Source organism: Dipodomys ordii, unplaced genomic scaffold, assembly GCF_000151885.1.
Source record: "Dipodomys ordii isolate 6190 unplaced genomic scaffold, Dord_2.0 Scaffold13, whole genome shotgun sequence".
NCBI classification, from domain to species: Eukaryota; Metazoa; Chordata; class Mammalia; order Rodentia; family Heteromyidae; genus Dipodomys; species Dipodomys ordii.
In genome coordinates, this window is record NW_012267229.1 from 13760989 (window position 1) to 13779454 (window position 18466).

Genomic DNA, 18466 nt, shown 5'->3' on the forward strand with positions numbered 1-18466 from the left:
GACAGCGCCCAGGCCCAGAGTTCAGGCCCCACGACTGCTCCCCCCCCCCCAAAAAAAAAAAAGGTAAGTAGGGCTGGAGGTGTGACTCAAGTGGTTAGAGTGCCATTGTGGCAAGCACAAGACCCTTATTTCAAACCCCAGTACCACAAACAAGGCAAATCTATACATGTCTGTTCAGTAATCATGACATTGTCTGGAAGATGGAATGAAGTGCCCTGTGACATTAATATACTTCGTTTTTAGGCATAATCACTTGGAGTGAACAGTAGTTCACTGAGTTTTGTGTGGAAGCTATGTGAGGAATGAGTTAAGAGGACCCCAAGACGTTCCTGAGTTTGATGACTGCTGTCAGTCTACAGATAGTAATACTCAAGACTGATTTATTGGGCAAAACAATAGAAATTGGCAACAATACAGTGAGGGCATATGGGATGAAGTTCAGGGGTAGCTAAGCACAGCACTGTGCAGGCTCATTACAATTCTCCCACGGTTAAGTTGTGACTGCAGATATGATCTATATGCTAGGGAAATTCATGAGGCTTGGTGCCCAGGAGTTTGGGATTTGTGGGGACTCATCATGTAACATACGACTGATAAGCACACATTGCTGATCAGAAACCACTGATTGTTTACCAAATTCTTCCCTCCCCCCATATTTGATTAAGAAAAAAGATGTTTTCATCATGAACCATATTATCAACAGTAACAGCCTTCCTATCAGTCATAGTGGTGGGAACTCTGAAAATCCAAATTCCACCAGTTCCTAACTCAATTGTGTCCTTTGGAACTCCACAGAGAGGCCTGCAGAGTCCTGTGCATAGCTGCCTCTTTACCTCACTTCATATGCCTTTCTCTACCTTTTGTTGATGCCAATTTATATTTTTTTGCTGCAATTAACCACAGTCTTGAGTGTAACTCTGTAGACTGACAGCAGTCATCAAACTCAGGAATATCTTAGAGTCTGCATTTTTTTGTTGTTCACCATCATGGGTCTTGAACTTTGGTTCAGGGTGCTGTCCCTAAGCTCTTCAGCTCAAGGCTAACACTCTACCACTTGAGCCACAGTACCACTTGTGGTATTCTGGTGGTTAATTGGAGATAAGAGTCTAATGGACTTTCTTGCCCTGGCTGGCTTTGAACTGCACAATCCTCAGATCTCAACCTCTTTAATAGTTAGGATTACAGGTGTGAGCCACCAGTGCCTGGCTTTGGGGTCCTCTCAACTCATTCTGCACATAGCTTCCACACAAAGCTCAACTCAGAGAAGCTACTTTCACTCCAAGTGATTGTGCCTAAAAATGAAATATATTAATAATCACAGTACTTTTTTTTCTTGGTCAGCTAAGGGCCATTATTGTATGTAGGCTTTTGAAGAATAAACAGCTGGATGCTACTAAGGAGTTTGAAATTTGGAAGATCATGTTTTGAGGTCAACCCAGGCAAAAAGTTAACAAGAGATCAGGTGCTAGTGGCTCACACCTGTAATCCTAGCTATGCAAGACACTAATCTCTGAGGATTGCAGTTCAGAACTAGCCCAGGCAGGAAAGTCTGAGATTCCTATTCCTAACTAACCACCAGAAAAGCAGAAGTGGAGCTGTAGCTCAAAGTGGTAGAGCACTAGCCTTGAGCAAAAAGCTCAAGGACAGCGCTCAGACCCTGAGTTTAAGCCCCTATGACTGACAAAAAAAGAAAAGAAAAGTTAACAAGATTCCATTGCAACAAACATGCCAGATGTGCTTAAGTATGTCTATAATCTTAGCAATATAAGAGTGTAGTTAGGAGCATTGCCATCCAAGGCTGGCTCAGTAAAAAGCACAAAACTATCTGAAAGGTATTTAAAGGAAAAAGGGATGGGGGAATGGCTGAAATGGTTGAGCACTTGCCTAGCAAGCATGAAGCCATGAAGTCAAACTCCTCTAATACTGCCAAAACAAACACTTCTGGTAGAATAAAACTAGAAGACTTAGCTGTCTATAGGAGAGATAGGCGTGGGTATTCTGAATACACTCACTAGAAAAGCCTTCTTTCTCTTTAGGTGAATTCACTCATGAGATGCAAGTCAGGATACGACAGGAAATGGAGAAGGAAAAGAAGGTAGAACAATGGAAAGAAAAATTCTTTGAAGACTACTATGGACAGAAGTAAGGCATTTGTTGCTCTAAGTCTTGGAGTGGGTGTTTGAGAGGATAGAAGCAACTGGATTCATGTTGTATTAGGTATTTAAACTATATGGGCCCTGGAGTCATGGCTCAGTTGGCAGATAGGCAAGCACAAGGTCAAACCCCCTAGCACCATCAGAGATAAACAAATAAACAGGAACCAGCTTCTTAAGAGCCTTGAGCCCAGGGGCTGGGAAGGTGGCTCAGTGGTAGAGCACTTGCTTTGCATGCATGAGGCCCTGGATTCGATTCCTCAGCACCACATAAGCAAAAAAAGTGAAAAAAGCCAGGAGTGGTACTGTGGCTCAAGTGGTAGAGTGCTAGCCTTGAGCTAAAGAGCTGAGGGACAGTGCTCAGGCCCAGAAAAATTCAGGCGCCATGACCGGACCCCCCCAAAAAAGAGCCTTGAGCCCAGAAGATCAAGACTTAATTTGTGAAGCATTGAGGATACTCCTTTTAGTGTATGGGAGGAAGTACACCACTTACACTGAAGCCAATGTTCGTTTATCTTTTTTCTACCTATATATCTTGAGTGCATATTTTTCATAGAGATAAGATATTATCCTCTCTGATATGTAACTGATAGTGCATCTTTGGTTTATAGATTGGGCTTGACCAAAGAAGAGTCATTGCAGCAGAATACAGGCCAGGAGGTGGCTGAAATTAAGAGCGGTCTGAGTGTCCCAGGAGAATCAGTGCGGCCACAACGGGGCCTGGGTGCTCGTCAGCGGGATGGGTATTTCAAGAAACGCTCTCGTCCTGAACTACGAACAAGAGCTAGAAGAAATCTGTATAAAAAACAGGATGCAGAACAGACAGGAGATGCCAAGGATGTGAACTCAGTGGTGCCAGATATCACACTCTCCAAAGATGGAGAGGGTAAAACAGATGCAGCAGGGGTGAGCAGTCCCCCTCAGCCAGGTGTGTCCTTGACAGCATCTGGCCAGGAGAGTCTCAAAAGCAAATCTGAGGCTTCCGGGATCCAGCTTGAGCCAGACAACTCAGCACGTGCCTCTGCGTCTCCAGACAGAATTCCCAGCTTACCTCAGGACACTGCGGAACAGGAGCCAAAGGATCAGAAGAGGAAATCCTTTGAGCAGGCAGCCTCTGCATCCTTTCCCGAAAAGAAACCCCGGCTTGAAGATCGTCAGTCCTTTCGTAACACAATTGAAAGTGTTCACACCGAAAAGCCACAGCCCACTAAAGAGGAGCCCAAAGTCCCGCCCATCCGGGTAAGCAGCTATTTGATTCCTGATGGCTCTGATGCCAGATTTCCTTGGAGAATCATGAGCCCTTTGGCAGGGACAGAGACCTTTGGGAGCCCATGTGTGAATTAATGGGAAAAGAGAGCATTTCTTGCTGGTGACTTTACGTTTAAGGTATAGGAGTATTTCTTTTTTTCCTTTGTTTACTCTGTTAAAATTATCTCTAGAGCCAGGTGCCTGTGGCTCTCGCCTGTAATCCTAGCAACTCTGAGATCTGAGGATCATAGTTCAAAGCCAGCCCAGGCCAGAATGTCCATGAGATTCTTTTGTTTTTTTTTGGTCAGCCGTGGGGCTTGAACTTTGGGCCTGGGCGCTGTCCCTCAGCTCTTCAGCTCAAGGCTAGCGCTCTACCACTTGAGCCACAGCGCCACTTCCGGCTTTTTCTGCTTATGTGGTGCTGAGGAATCGAACCCAGGGCCTCATGCATGCAAGGCAAGCACTCTACCACTGAGCCACCTTCCCAGCCCGTCCATGAGATTCTTATCTCCAATTAACCACCAGAAAATTTGAAATGGCTCTCTTGCTTAAATGGTAGAGCACTTGCCTTGAGCTGAAGAGCTCAGGGACAGTGCCCAGGCTCAGAATTCAAGCCCCATGACTGACCCCCCCCCCAAAAAAAAAATAATTCTAGATGTCAAAATCCTTTGGGACTTTTCATGTTTTATTAAGCAACGTTAGGGTCTTTGCTGTGGTGATACACACAGTCCCACTGAAACTAAATTTCAGGTGGGGCTTTAATCTGTCAGCAGAATTAACTCTGAATGAAGTGGTGTCATCGGAAACTGTTTTACTGGGATGGCTTTTTTGGAAATTTATTTGATATTCTAGGTTATGATCTCTAAGCTATTAGTGCTCTGTCTGGATTGACTTGTAGGTCCTAGGTCTGTTCACTCTGTTAAAAACCATTTTCCTTTATGCTTTTCTTGCAGATTCAACTTTCACGTATCAAACCACCCTGGGTGGTTAAAGGTCAGCCCACTTACCAGATATGCCCCCGGATCGTCCCCATCACGGACGCCTCCTGCCGGGGCTGGACTGGTGCCAGGACCCTCGCAGACATTAAAGCCCGTGCTCTGCAGGCCCGAGGGGCGAGAGGCCACCACGGCCATCGAGAGGCGACCACCACTGCCATCGGAGGGGGGGGTGGCCCGGGTGGAGGTAGCAACGGGGCCACTGATGAGGGAGGTGGCAGAGGCAGCGACAGTGGTGATGCTGGTGAGACCTGTGGCAACTCTGAGCCCAGGGGAGCCCCAGGCACCCCTGGAGAGAGTGCGCCAGATATACAGCGAGCACAACTACTGCCGCCTTGTCCTCTGAATGGGGAACACGCCCAGGCCCGAAAAGTCACATGCAGAGCCAGGAGAGAGGACCTTCCTTTTCTCAAAAAGGAGGAAAGCTGCCCATTGCCGGGGGGCTCTGGTGTACTCACAAGGGGACTGGAAGATGCCTCCCAGCCCCCCACTGCACCCACTGGGGACCCACCATGCCAGGCTTTGCCCCCATTGTCCTCTCAAACCCCAGTGGCTGAGAGGCTAGTGGAGCCCCCTAAGTTGCATCTGGATAATAGAACTGAGCATATGTCTGGCACTCCTTCTTGGGAAGGCGGGAATGAGTACCCAGGAGTCACTGCTCCCCCAGAGAATGATCCTGTACCATCTCTGGTGGGAGGTGTATTAGAAGGAGGAACGGGCCAGGATGTGGGCAGTAAGCTTGATAGGAAGGATTCCATACCTGAGTCATCACTGCCTGCCTGCCTGCAGGACAGAGCATTTGCTGCTGAATTAGGACTTGGTGACTCAAGCCTACCCATTAGGGACAGTAAGAGTAGACAAGAAGCCTTGACAACCGAGGCTGTCCCTTGGATGCCATTCCTATCAAATGACAAGGGAGTGAAACAGTCTGAGCCAGAATCCAGAGAGAGTGAACCACCTGTGGAGCCCCGAGTTGAAGAGCGGGAACAAATTGCTCCCCTCACTGTTGCAGTAGCCCGCAGTTTGACAACCAAGGAGGGTGAGGATGAGGAGGGTGGGACTTCTCCTGACCACTGTGATTTGCTCTGGACACCTCATGGAGGCCAAGAGGCCACTGGCAGCACCGGCAAGCAGGTTGTCATTGAAAAGCTAAAACTCAATGGAGACTCTGAAGCACTGAGTCCTCACAGTGAATCCACAGACACAGCCTCTGACTTTGAAGGCCACTTCACTGAGGACAGCAGTGAAGCCGACACCAGTGACGTTGCAGTGGCAAAGGAATCGGTGGTGAACAAGAAGAGGTGTGACTGGAACCCATGCACCCCGCTGTCCAAGGCGCACAGTGACCCAGGCGTGCCGACGAGGACAGAGGGAATTGCTCCACCCCAGAGCTGGGTATCCCGAGTGTGTGCAGTTCCCGTGAAGACCCCAGCCTCGCTGCTGTTGGCCAGTCCCGAGCACCAGCCAAGACCCATGTGCCTGCCTGGGCCAGGCTCCTCGGTGGAGGCCGCCAGTCCACTGGTGATAAAGTTACTGCAGGGTGATTTGCCCTTGGAGAAGGTTTTTCCTCCAGGCCACAGAGGCAGCAAGCCAGAATCAACACAACTACCACTTACAGGAGAACAGAGCCAGGGTGGCCTCCTGGGTGTGGAAACTTTGCACAAGCCTAGGGGAAGTCCCCTGATTGGCACAAGCAGTCCTGCCTCACGGGCATTAAAGGAGCCTCTTCTGCCTAAGAACCATGAAGCCACTCCTTGTCTTGACAGGGCTGAGACCATGCAGGCGCCTGGAGCTCCCCAGAAGATTTCCAAGACAGTCTCAAGTTCAGACTCCCTCCATCCGGTGACAAATCCAGTCCCCTCTGGGAAGCTGGAAGACATGGATTCCAAAGAACATTTCTCTTCATTTAGTCCTGAAGAGCAGAAGGAAGCCCAGGCCTCATCCCAGTGCAGCAGCTCAAGTGCTGCTCCAGGCACAAGTGCAGGAGACCTCACTACCTCGAGAGTGCCGCACGCGCTCCCCTCTCCACACGCGGGCCCCAGTGGCCCCCCGCAGGCAGGGGGCTCCCCAGGTGATCACAGCCATGCTGGAGGCCAGGGGACGAAGCTCTTTGGCACTAGGAATGTGACTACAACCATTCAGCACCCCCCACCTTCAGACCCCACGCCACTGCCAGCTGAAGCCCCTCCAGTTCACAGCAGGAAGCTGGGGTCCGATGGAATACAGACTGCACGGGTAGATTGGGCTCCGAAGCCGCCACCCACGCCTGCAGACAGCATCAAGAGCGAAAAGGCTTTTGTGGGGAGTTCTCCTAAGGCAAATGCAGAGAACAGAAAAGGTGCTGGGCAGAGTCCTCTGGAGTTGATGGGTCACTTGCAAGGAGTACCCTTTGTTATGGACCTGCCCTTCTGGAAGTTAGCCAGAGAGCCAGGGAAGGGGCTCAGTCAACCTCTGGAGCCTTCTTCCATCCCCTCTCAACTCAACATCAAGCAGGCTTTTTATGGGAAGCTTTCTAAATTCCAGCTGAGTTCCAACAGCTTCAACTACACCTCCAGCTCTCCAGCTTTTCCCAAAGGCCTTGCGGGCAGCGTGGTGCAGCTGAGCCACAAGGCAAACTTTGGTGCAAGCCACAGTGCATCCCTCTCCCTGCAGATGTTTACTGACAGCAGCACGGTGGAAAGCATCTCGCTCCAGTGTGCGTGCAGCCTGAAAGCCATGATCATGTGCCAGGGCTGTGGTGCGTTCTGTCATGATGACTGCATTGGACCCTCAAAACTATGTGTATTGTGCCTTGTGGTGAGATAATAAATTATGGCCATTGGAAAAATTGTATATTTAGTGTGTGTATTTTGATAATGATTGACCTTAAATCTGTATACAGAATGTCACTGATAAAATAGACTCTTTGTCTCTAGGCAATAGCAGTCTTGACTCTCCCTAAAACTTACAGTGCTAAAGCCCTCTGTCACTTGTCAACCTTTCTGGTCTTGCTGGAGGGGTTTTCTCGGGGGCCAGCCTATGGGACTGCCCAAGGCCAGCCAACCTGACCCCTCTTGTAGACTCAGCCTGGTGTGGCAGGGGAGCCAACCTGACCCCCAGATGGACTTGAAACTGAAGCCAGAAGGCAGTATTCTCCAAGGGAAGCCTCCTGACCTGAGCAGCAGTCAGTCTTCCACCTGCCTCCCTGCGATCCTCCTGCTATTTTGGGGAGTTGATGGCTGGGAATAAAAGCTGCGAGGGTTAAATAACTCCCACGGTTGCCCACCAGGGGCTTTAAGCACCTGCTGACCTCAAGGTCATAGTCATTGGGACCTTCCTATCTCTGTGTGACCCATGGTTCCATGGAATCTTTTGACCGCTTTAGTTTCTTGGACAGCAGGGTCAGGAAGTAAGGTTGCTGCCAATGGATATGCCTTCTGTAGAGCTGGTGAGGCAGCTGTGGACATTTGTGGGTGACTCCTGCTTGCCGCCTACCCCAGCACTGGACTCTGGGCGTGGGCCCCTCCACACGTGTATGTGAAAGTCATTTTACATTTCCAAGCAGTGTGTTTCTTATTTTTATATTTTTAACTTTCTTGGTTGTTTAAGGTGAACTTTTTGGCTTCTGTAAGTATGCTCTATGCACCTCTAATGTTTTATCCTGTATTTATATGTTGTATACAGTACTGGCCAATTCTGTAAATGGATGTATTGTACAGAGAACATGAGCGTCTCTTCCTTATTTTACATCTTCAGCATCAATTGCATTAAAGTGGTGTCATTTACTTCTCTCCACCAATTGTCAGAGCCGCTGAGTGCTGTGCTGCCTGACTTGAGGGGGAAGTGACTGACCTGTGATCTGTGGCTGGTCCCCATCACCAGGGGATCTGCTGGCTTCAGAGCCACAGCTGGCTCATGTGCTCGCCACTGAGCAAATGCATCTTGCTCCCCACATCTGTTCTCTGCTCCAGCTTTTAATGGCTCCTCGCGGCCCTCTGTGACAAATCGCCGCCACCAGTGTTAAGTGCTTCTGAATCAATCCTTGGGTAAGTTCTCTGGGCAACCCTCAGGCCTGCCTTGGGCTCTGAGCCTCTTGTCACTGCAATACCTGGCTGACTTTTGACAATAGGTTGGGAAGAAACAAAAGCCATGCTTGCTGCCTGCCTCTCCCAACACATTCCAGCAGGCAGATGCCCCTGTGTTTGACCCATTCCTGCCTCGTTTTTCGTCTCTACTTACTGCAGAGCTGCAGGTCCTTGATTCATCCAGGCAGGTCTGTCTCCCTATAAAATTGTATGCCTTAGGCAAGTTTTATTTCATCTGAAAGGTGACTTTCCCCTTTTAATCTGAGGTGGCATTTTTTAATCTTTACTTTTTTGCCTTCTGAAGCATGAATGAGAAGTTGGCAACACAGTGATTTAAGTGCACTATTGGCAAAGTCCAAGTTGTCAGCTCAAGAATCTGTTTACCAAAGACAGGGATCAGGAGCCCATGCGTGTCCCGTCCTTCTCTTTAGGGGATCTCAAAGGTCCAGCTTACCACTGGCCTGGCCGTGGGGCTGCCCAGAAACATCACTCTCCTTATGTCTCTGTGGTATTGGAAAAATAAACCTGTACAACCTACACTTGTGGTCTCAGTCATCCTCTGTGGCTGCCTGCCGGTGTGGGAGTCAGCTTGTGTGCAGGGCTGGAGTGGGAGGAGTGGCTGCCAGCTTGCCACCTCAGCTCTGGAGCAGACCTGCTTACCTGGGGCTCTCCTTTGTGACTTGGTTGCTCTGCTGGCCTTTGGGCTGTGACTTCTTGGTGAACTGTCCCACTGTGAGACTAGGATAAGTGACCAGTGCTTTCCCTGCAAGTGGGAGAGGCACACAGCACCTCCCGTGCATTTGCGTGGCTAAACTGCCGCTCCTAGCTTGAGTTTTCCCAGTGGGTTCTGAATGGTTGATCTGCGGGCCGATGATGATTCTGATCTCACCATTGAGTGAAGCATGCCTAATGCTTGAATGAACCTGTGTGGAAGCTGAGTGCCCCTAAGGTTGGGTTGGTTTCTCAGATAAAAGTCCTGAGATTTCTCTGGAGGGCTGAAATACATAGTTTAGTGCATATCAGAAACAATTAGAAGCAGGGTACTGGTGGCACAAGCCTGTAATCCCAGCTACTCAGGATGCTGAGATGCTGAGATGGTTCAAAGCCAGCCAGGTCAAGAAAGTTTGTGAGATTCTTACCTCTAATTAACCACCTGAGAAGAAGTGGTACTGTGGCTCCAAGTGGTAGAGTGCTAGCCTTGAGCAAAAAAACTAAGGGACAGTGCTCAAGCCCTGAGTTCAAGTTCCATGACCAACGGAGGAAAAAAAACACCAAACACTTAATGTATAATACACCAATGGGGGAAAAATGATGCAAGTGAAGCTCAAATACAGCTCCACTAGTTCTTCCTGCCTTTGGGGCCATCTTGCAATCCTGCTGGAGAGTAGCTGATAGGTGGCTGTGTGGTGTTCAGGTGAAAGTCTGGTGGTGGTTATAGGTGACTTGTGATTGGGTGACCTTATAGTGGTGGTGATCAATGTTTCTGGTGATGGGGCAAACTCCTGGTGGTGGTAGTTGGCTCTGGTGATCTGGCTACTACCTGCTGGTGGTGGTGTTCTACTTGTGCCTGTCACTGTATGCATCAGCCCCTTGTGTCTGAGTGAACTTAGAATGCATTAGGGTCCAGGGCAGGAATTATATCCTGCCACTTACATCTCTGACTCATGGGCCGCATGCCAGCCATGTGGGTCTGTACACAACTTGTGTGTCCCTGCCTATCACCTAGGTAATACACAAGTCTATGAATTTATGTCAGGTTAACATGAATACTAGCTCTGTGAAATCCATTGAAATCCAAATGGCTGCTGCCACCTGTTTCCCCCTTGCCAGAGGAAGTTGTGGGGATGTGGGCCTGGGCCCTGGGTGGTGAGGGTTATGAGGTGACATGTTTTTCGGTGTCTTACAGCTTTTGAGTGCAGCGCTGAGATTAAAGGGAGGCTTCTTTATAGCAGAAAGGATGAGGAAAGCAAATGTTTGAAAATAGGGGAATGATGCTACCACTGGCCTGTTGTGCTGTCATTTTGATGTCCAACCTGCACTTGAAGTAGGACCCTGCTTGTAAGAGCAGGGGCACCCATCAGGGGCCTGCCTGGAGAGGTGGGTGCTGCTCATGTGTTGCATTGTTATGTGGATGCTATTGGGGGGCACAGAGAAGGTGGGGTTTGTGATCTTGGAGATTGCTCCTTGAAAACCTAATCTGACAGCACCCACACTTCTTGCTCTTGTCCTTGCACACAAATTGGAAAGTCTGGAATGAGTGTTGGCACTGCAAGACAGGATGATGTAGACTGGCTCTTGCACAGTGCATGGCAGCGCTGCTTCTCCCAGGTAGGTGGGGCTTTACCCTTCTGGGGATGCTCCATGAGTGTACAGAACATTGCACACTGCTAGCAAGTGCCCAAACTCCCAGGGCAACTATGTCCCTTTGTATAACAACTCCAGGCTGCCCAGTTAATAAAAACATGGCTCAAAACAGGCTCCAGTGGCTCACACCTGTAATCCTAGCTGCTCAGGAGGCTGAGATCTGAGGATCAAGGTTCAAAGCCAGCCCAGGCAGGAAAGTCTCCAGGAGACTCTCATCTCCAATTAACCCCTCAAAAACGAAGTGGAGCTGTGGTAGAACACTAGAGCACAAAGAGGCTTGGAGACAGCACCTCAGGCTCTTGAGTTCAAGCCCCACGATCCAAAAAAAAAAAAGATCAGATGAGAGAGAACTTGGCAAGGGTTTCTTTTTTTTAGATTTACTATAACTACTAAGCTGCTCTAGTGCTTTTTTTCTTTTCTTTTTTTTTTTTTTTTGGTCGGTTGTGAGGCCTGAACTTGGTGCTGTCCCTCAGCTCTTCAGCTCAAGGCTAACACTCTACCACTTGAGCCACAGCGCCACTTCCGGCTTTTCTGCTTATGTGGTGCTGAGGAATTGAACCCAGGGCCTCATGCATGCAAGGCAAGCACTCTACCACTGAGCCACCTTCCCAGCCCCTCTAGTGCATTTTTAATGACTTAAAAAGGCGTGTTTCCTCAATACATAAAGGGAGGCTTTGCCTGTTTTGTCAGGTTTCAGTGAATTTGTCTCTCTTAATATGACATGTAAGGTGACATTTCCTGCTTGATAATGTCTTGTGTCCACTGTCAACAGCAGTAGTCTGCAGCTGTACCTAAAGAAGCCAGACTGGGCCAAGCCTTCACTTCACTGTCGTCAAGCCATTTCTCCTGGTGGTCTCAGTGCTCCGAGGAGCAGCCACTTTGCCATGGGGGTAAGTGTTGGGCTGCATGGAGCTGGTTTGTATTCTGCAGATGTCCCTGGATGGGACAGGGCATTTCCTTGGCATTCCTGAGGATCTGCTGCCCCTTCCCCATCCCTGGGAAGGCTGAGGCATGGAGGCCTGGTACCTGCTGATGTCCATGCTTTCTGCATGTGTGAGTGCAGCCCGGCCCCAAGTGCAGTTGTGAAGCTTCAGACTGCTGACCTTCCTTTGATGTGCATATGGCCATTACATAGCCTCTCTCTCTCTCTCTCTCTCTCTCGTTTTGTTTTAGATTGTGTCATTAATGGTTTTTTTTTAGTTGCCTGCCTGTGGTGGCTCATGCTGCCACAGAGGGATCGCTGCTCAAGATCAGCCCAGGCGGAAAGCTCATGTGCCCTCCAACCTCAGCCAATAGAAACGAGGTACAGTTTCCTAGCCACATGGGAATGTACATAGGAGTGTGCAAACTGGTGTGTGCATACATGAAATTTTAACAGATGTGTGCTTTTAGTTTGTGTAGCCAAAAGTTTTTTTAAACCCAGAATGATCAGTTTGTTCCAAGCCATATTTCTATAATTTTTCCTAAAAACAACCTAAATGATACATATATACATGAACATAAAGTTGGTGCACAAATTGGTTCTGGAAAACATGGCCCTTGCATTTCCCTTAAGATTCCACCTAGAATGAGTGGAATATCAAGTTCCAAAGGCTTAGGACCAAGGACCATGTTTGTTGTTTTCCCAGCTTGCTCTTGGGTGTCGCTTCTGGAATTTGGATCATTTGGCCACACACCAAGATGACAGGGAAAGTGTCTTTAGTTGTTGTGTGAGTTTAGGCAAGGCCAATACCCAGTGCATTGCTGCTGCTTCGCCTCTAAGCGGGGATGAGGTGAGTGAGACAGCTGGGCATCTGGTGGGCACCCAGAAAGCTCGTTTCTCTAAAAGGCTGAATACCGACATGGAGTTAGAGGTAGGTTTGTAAAGAAAACCTACTGAGGCCTTGAGTGTGCTACACTTTGGCTAGGAAAAGGTGAAATCTGCCAGTAGAAAGATATTCTAGTGGCAAGCTAGATTCATAAGAGCCAGCTGGCCGGCCAGCAATGCTGGAGGTGTGAGACACAGTGGAGGCGCAGTGTTCAGTTTGTTGTTCAGTATTTATTAAGTCGATTCAGCCTTATATATGATATACAGATTCAAAAGGAAAAGGATTCCACATACTTATGAAATCAGTGCATTTAGCAGTAATACCATGGAGATAACAGCTCGATTAACAGCTCATTGGTCTTCTGTTAAGTGAGGGGGAGAGGGAGTCGGCCTGTGCTAGTCATTCCACAAACAAAACAGAATTTAATCGCATCACATAGAAGACACATTCTAAGAATTAAAAATATTAAGCCACATTTACTGGAAAAAAAAACTCACTGTACAGAACACAAATACTTTTTTATAGAGAGCATTGAGGAGGAAGTCCTCACCTGCTTAGAAGAGCCACAGTAAGTTGCATAGGTGCATATCTGTAAAAATATAATTTAGAGGTGGAGCCACTGATTAATAAACAGTCACCTTGAAAGTTGGTGCCATCCGCTGCTTGTAGTAAGTGCCATATGCTTACTGTCTGGAGCCCTCACCCCTCCCCAGAGCCCTGAAGAGTCACCTGTACCATCTGCACTGAAAAGTCTGACATGGAACTTGCACTCTTCCAAAACATCTAAATTATGCCAGACAACTGGCAGCCTCAGTAGTCCCTAAATCCTTGGCTTGCTTGTTCCTGAAGGCCTCACGATTCATCTCGACCTTCTCACTGCCTGGCTGCTCTGTGGGACTGTTCTTCCGAGAGCCCAGTGGCCACATCCTGCCTTTGCTCCTTTGCCAGGTGCTGCCCACAGGGGGTGCTGTTCCTATTCCTCTGGCCGGACAGCTGATGGAGGCACTTGGCATCGACCAGGTGGAGTCCGTGTCAGCAAATCCGTGCTCTGTTTGTAGATTTTTGTTTGTTTTTAGGTGGAAACAGGTAAAGAGTGAGAGGTTTTGTTTTGTGGCTTTGCTAAGCAGATGAGCTCAGTGAGGTGCATCTTCCTCCTCAAGAGCGAGTCTTGCAGAATACACAGGGGTGGGGCGTCTGTACATGTAAACAGTACACTTCCACTGAGTCCAAAATTAGGAGCAAAATACAAAGGTTCACATTGGTCTTAGGTAGATACAGGCGAGAAAGAATTGAGCTGTTGAGCTCAGAAACAACAAAACAAAGTTTCTAAAGCACCACTAAATTATATAAAAATCAGACCACGGACGGATTGAAACTGGTATTCTGGTGAAATACTTTACTATCTTGTATAAAGTTTTACAAAAAATTACAAATTAAAAGTATCAACCCTCTGAGTTCAAAGCAGCATTTTGAAAATGAATGTGTAGTTAATCCTATAACCACCCCTGGAGTCATTCACGGCCCTTGAGAGGGGAAACACGGGTGGGTGCCACCTGTCCCAAATCCTCTGAGACCCTCCTAGCCCCGCCTTCCCCAACATGGTCCTTAGGAATAAACTGTCGGGTGGCGGCGGCAAAGTGATTGCAGATGGGTTGGTTATACGCGCTGTCACTGGCCTAACAGATGATTGCCAGTGAGACCTAGTGCCCATGTCTCCCATTCCCCCTGCCTGTGGGAACAGCCCCTGCAGACTCAGACTGGCAGATCCTACTCTTGTATTTCCTTTTTAACTGGGGATCGTCAATGATTACTTCGTGCCCTAAGTGGCTGTGGGAGGAGGAAGCCCCTCCCTGAGGGTGAGCAGCAGCGAGCTGGGGCCATCAGAACCAGTTAAGGTGCTCTCTGCGTTCTGCGTCGGGTGTATAGGGAAGGGTTTGAAGCCACATCTTTTAAAAACAAAAAGCAAAACAGAACAAGTTCCCTGACTGAACTGGCTAATGGAATTTTTTTACATAGTAACTTGTTCCTGACCCCAGCCCTCATCTCTGGGGTATCAAGTTCAAACTCTCTGGGAAGGAGTCCACATGACAGAGTCCTCTGTCCTGAAGACCTTCCCCCACCCCCACCCCCAGGCTGTCACCACTGGCATTTGTTCACTTTTACTTTAAAACACATGGCCCTTGGCTCGCGCGGCAGCTGACAGTGGTTGGTCACACAGCTTGTACGAAGGAAGTGTGGCTTTCAGCTGTGGCTTAAAGCTCATCCCCATGGGTGGAGGGAGGATTTCCCCTTCCCAGTCTCTCAAACGGTTTGTGTCTAGTCTGGGTGCTGCCTCTGGGAGGAGGAACAACGTATTAAGCAACTGATAATCAGGAGTTGAAGGGCGGCGATTGTCTCTGCCAGTTTTTTAACATTTAAGATTTCCACAAATTGCCTGGGGTAACATTTTTCAAAAGATCTACTGATTAATTTGCAGTATTGTTCACACACAAAAATAAATATTTACACAAATTCAAACATAGTCTGGGAGTCAAACCGGGCAGGTGGGGACTGGGCACATAGACGGCCGGCTGTGGGGGAGGCCTTGGGTGCTGGGACTTGTGCTGTGTGGAACGGGCTCTGGTGTCCTGGCTCTGACCAGAGAGGCCTGGGGCCCAGGCACATGGAAGGCAGAGGTGGTGTGGCTGAGTGTGTTGGGGGCCACGTGGGAGACCACCCCAAACCTCAGGGTACACATGGGCACAGGGAGCGAGGCAGTCCTGCCCTGCCGCTCCGAATCTGAGGGGGACAAGCGTCGGCGGCTGAGCTGCCTGCCCTCCCTGCCCAGCAGCGGTCTGCCACAGTGCTGAGCCGGCGGCCACGCTCCTATCGCTGGTTTGGGGAGGGGGCCTGCTCTGAGGTCGAGTGGCTCTGTGGCCGTCCTAGGGTCCACTTGGTCCTGGCTCCCCTGGGGCCTCTCTGTTCTGAGGAAGGCAAGGCAACAGGGCTTCTGCCATCTGTGGGCAGGGACGAGCAGCGGGCCGCTGCTGTCATGGCTACGGAGTGTTGTGTGGAGAGGCCCCGTGGGCCTGCTGAGGTGGGGTAAATCCCCGGTTTTAGCAGCACTGGTAGGTATTGCACTGAGCAAGAGGAAGTGCCTGTCAGGGAGGAATCAAACCAGGCCAGTCTTTTCTTTCTGCTCTTTTCACACTCCAGGGGCTCTGGGTAACGCGAGGACGGGCCCCTCCAGAAGGGCTGGTCCCAGGAGGACCCAAGTGACTTCTCCACGCCCTGACCACCCTTTTACTCCAGCCACAGGGCAAAGGGACCGGAGCCGCCTGACAGCACACCCTGGAGAAGGACCCTCCTGGGCAGGGGGCAGCTGAGAAGGTCGGGTGACTGCTAGCTGCTGGTTGTGAGTGCCAGGACCCACTCTGGGGTCTGACTTACCTCCCTGGCAGACACGCTGGGTGGGAGCTGGGGAGACAGCCGTTGAGAACAGGCTCAGGGCACGTCCTGGAAAAGCCCATCCTGGAGTGTGAGGTAGAATACAGGTGACCACTCGACTAGGGCTCTGTAGAGTGGGTGGGTGCCTTGTTTTGCTTTGCAGTGGGTCTAGGCAAGGTCCTCCTGCTTGGCAGTGCCTGGCAGTCTCCCTGTGGTGGCACTGGGATCTGGTGGAGGGGTGGTGGCCTTCCCCAGGGTACACTGTGCCCTCAGAGGGAAGCCAGCCTGGCACCTGCCCTGTCCTCTGCGGACCCCCAGCCCACACCAGTGTAGTGATGGGGAATGTTGGGTACAAGGGTACATCCTTCTGATCAGACAGACACAGACTGGCAATCTGTACAAACACAAAAGAATCCATTTTCAGAAAAATAAATTACTAAGGGGGAGGGAAAGAAGGGTCCACTTTGTTTTTCTCAATAAATATGCAATTCTGCTCACCTAAGACTTGAAAGGTAATTATCTGGGAATGGGATTCTAACATCAGGGTCCACGAAGTGATTCTAAAGAGAGCTGTAGCTCCCACGCCTTGTCAGGGGAGCCCCAACCCTTCCAGAGCTGCCCCTCTGGCCTCTTCCAAGCAGGTCAGAGCACCCGTGTGGTGAGATTCCAAAAAGAAAGTGTCCTTGTGCCCAAAGTCTCAGATGCTTGGAGTTGGCTAGCAACAACGCTATGAATCCCACCTCATTCGGAAAACAATGTACCAAGTGGCGAGGCTGGGAGCCGGGCCCTGGCTGGGACAGCCTCCTTCCCTGGCGTAGTGCACTCAGGGGCCGGCAGGGTCAGTTCTGCTGTAAAATGAGGTTTTCCAGTTCATCTGCAGAGCGCAGCAGGAAGGCCGCAGACTCTCGGTAGCCAGCGATGAGCTGCCGCACAGCGCTGATCTCCGTGGGGCTAAGCTGGGCAGTGGGCATGGTCCTGCTGGTGCTGTTGCTAGAGGGGGTGGACGTGGGAGGGGTGGGAGTGGTGGAGGCCCCGCCTTTCATGCTGAGGTCCGTGGGCCCTGTGGAGAGGAAAAGAGAGTAAGGAGGGAGCAGATCCCCCGCCTGACTTCTGGAGGTCCCCTGACTTCTTTGTCCCTTTTGTTGTCACAACCATCACAGCATCCTGTTGTGGCCTGGTATGGAGTCTGAAGCCCTAATCTGTCTCCCTGCAGCAGGCTTGCGTGCAAAGGGAGGTTGAGAGGTTTGCCCATGATCACATGGCAAATACGTGCACAGTAGCCATGTCTTGGGGAGAGGGTCATGTGCATCTCCAGGCACAGCTCACTGGCACTGACATTTCTTCCACTGCTTTCTGAGGGCTCCTCCCAGCTCTGGTCTCCAGATGAGGAGAGCAAAGGCCTGCCTCTCCAGTGGCGGGCCCAGCCTTGGAATCGGGGTCTCAGGAAGGACCTGGGAGGGTAAGTGCAATGAGAAAGTATTAGCACGTGTCTAGGTCTGTGTGCCATTCTCCCCAAAGGCTGGCTGGAAGAGGAGGTGGTGTGGGATGCCCAGCAAGAATGGCTCTGTCTGGGGCAAACTGGGAAGTAGCTGCTTATGTACTCCCAGGAGGAGTACATGCAGGGAACTGGGAGTCCTTGTGGATGGAGGAGGGGCCTCCTTCCGCTGAAATCAACATGTCAAATCTTTCCTGAGTTGTGTGCCTGGAATATGGAGGAGGAAGGTGGATGCTGCGGGGGGGCAGTGGGGGGAGAGGGGTTAGTGGGAGAGAAGGGTGGGCCTGATGGACAGAGCTGTGTGCCCTCTGCTGGCGGATGGTGATAGCAGTGAGCCTAGCTAGCACATTAGGGGCTGTGTTGTGGGGGATGGGGCCACCAGGCCTCTAGGTCTTTCCAGAAGCATCTCTGTGGAGCAGGCTTTGTTGCCACTTCAATGGACAGTTTGTGGCCTTCCCTCACCTCTGGCGGGCAGGGGCTGCAATGAGGCCTGGGAGCCTGCAGCACAGGCTGGGCCATGGTGGGCCAGCATCCAGGTCTGGGCGTCCCAGCAGACTTGGAAGCATGTGCAGTTAGAATGGTCTTCTTGCAGGGCTTCAGCAAGAAAACTGCCCAAGAGAGCTGGAGAGTGTGGGAGCCAGCCCCCTGGGAAGGCCTTCCTGCTGCTGCTCCTTCCCAGCCTCCTGCAGGTTCTTACAGCTGAGAGGCTGGTCTGGGCCATCCCTAGTAGCCTTTAGGTTACTAGGGCTCTGATGGCTAGGCTTGCTCATTACTGCATCCTATACTGGCCATTCTAATTCTGTTATTAAGACAGAGGGCCAAGAGACCTCTAATCCAGAAAGTAATATCTTATGAATAAATGATGGAATTTGACTGTTGCTAAAAGGAAGTTGATATAGCCCCTAATTGGGGA

General features: G+C 50.2%; 2 protein-coding genes across 2 annotated transcripts in view; one reads left to right on the forward strand and one right to left on the reverse strand.

The window, feature by feature from the left end:
- Asxl1 (additional sex combs like transcriptional regulator 1) overlaps positions 1-8999 on the forward strand; it is a 59016-nt gene extending 50017 nt beyond the window's left edge. The window contains exons 8-10 of the mRNA XM_013010673.1: positions 2037-2142; positions 2765-3392; positions 4355-8999. Of these exons, the coding sequence (XP_012866127.1) occupies positions 2037-2142; positions 2765-3392; positions 4355-7201 (3581 nt within the window). The 3' untranslated portion in view covers positions 7202-8999. The remainder of the gene's footprint in view (positions 1-2036; positions 2143-2764; positions 3393-4354) is intronic.
- A 3849-nt stretch (positions 9000-12848) lies between these two features.
- Positions 12849-18466, reverse strand: part of Nol4l (nucleolar protein 4-like) — a 158722-nt gene continuing 153104 nt past the window's right edge. Inside the window, exon 14 of the mRNA XM_013010674.1 lies at positions 12849-17118. Coding sequence (XP_012866128.1) covers positions 16898-17118 — 221 coding nt within the window. The 3' untranslated portion in view covers positions 12849-16897. The remainder of the gene's footprint in view (positions 17119-18466) is intronic.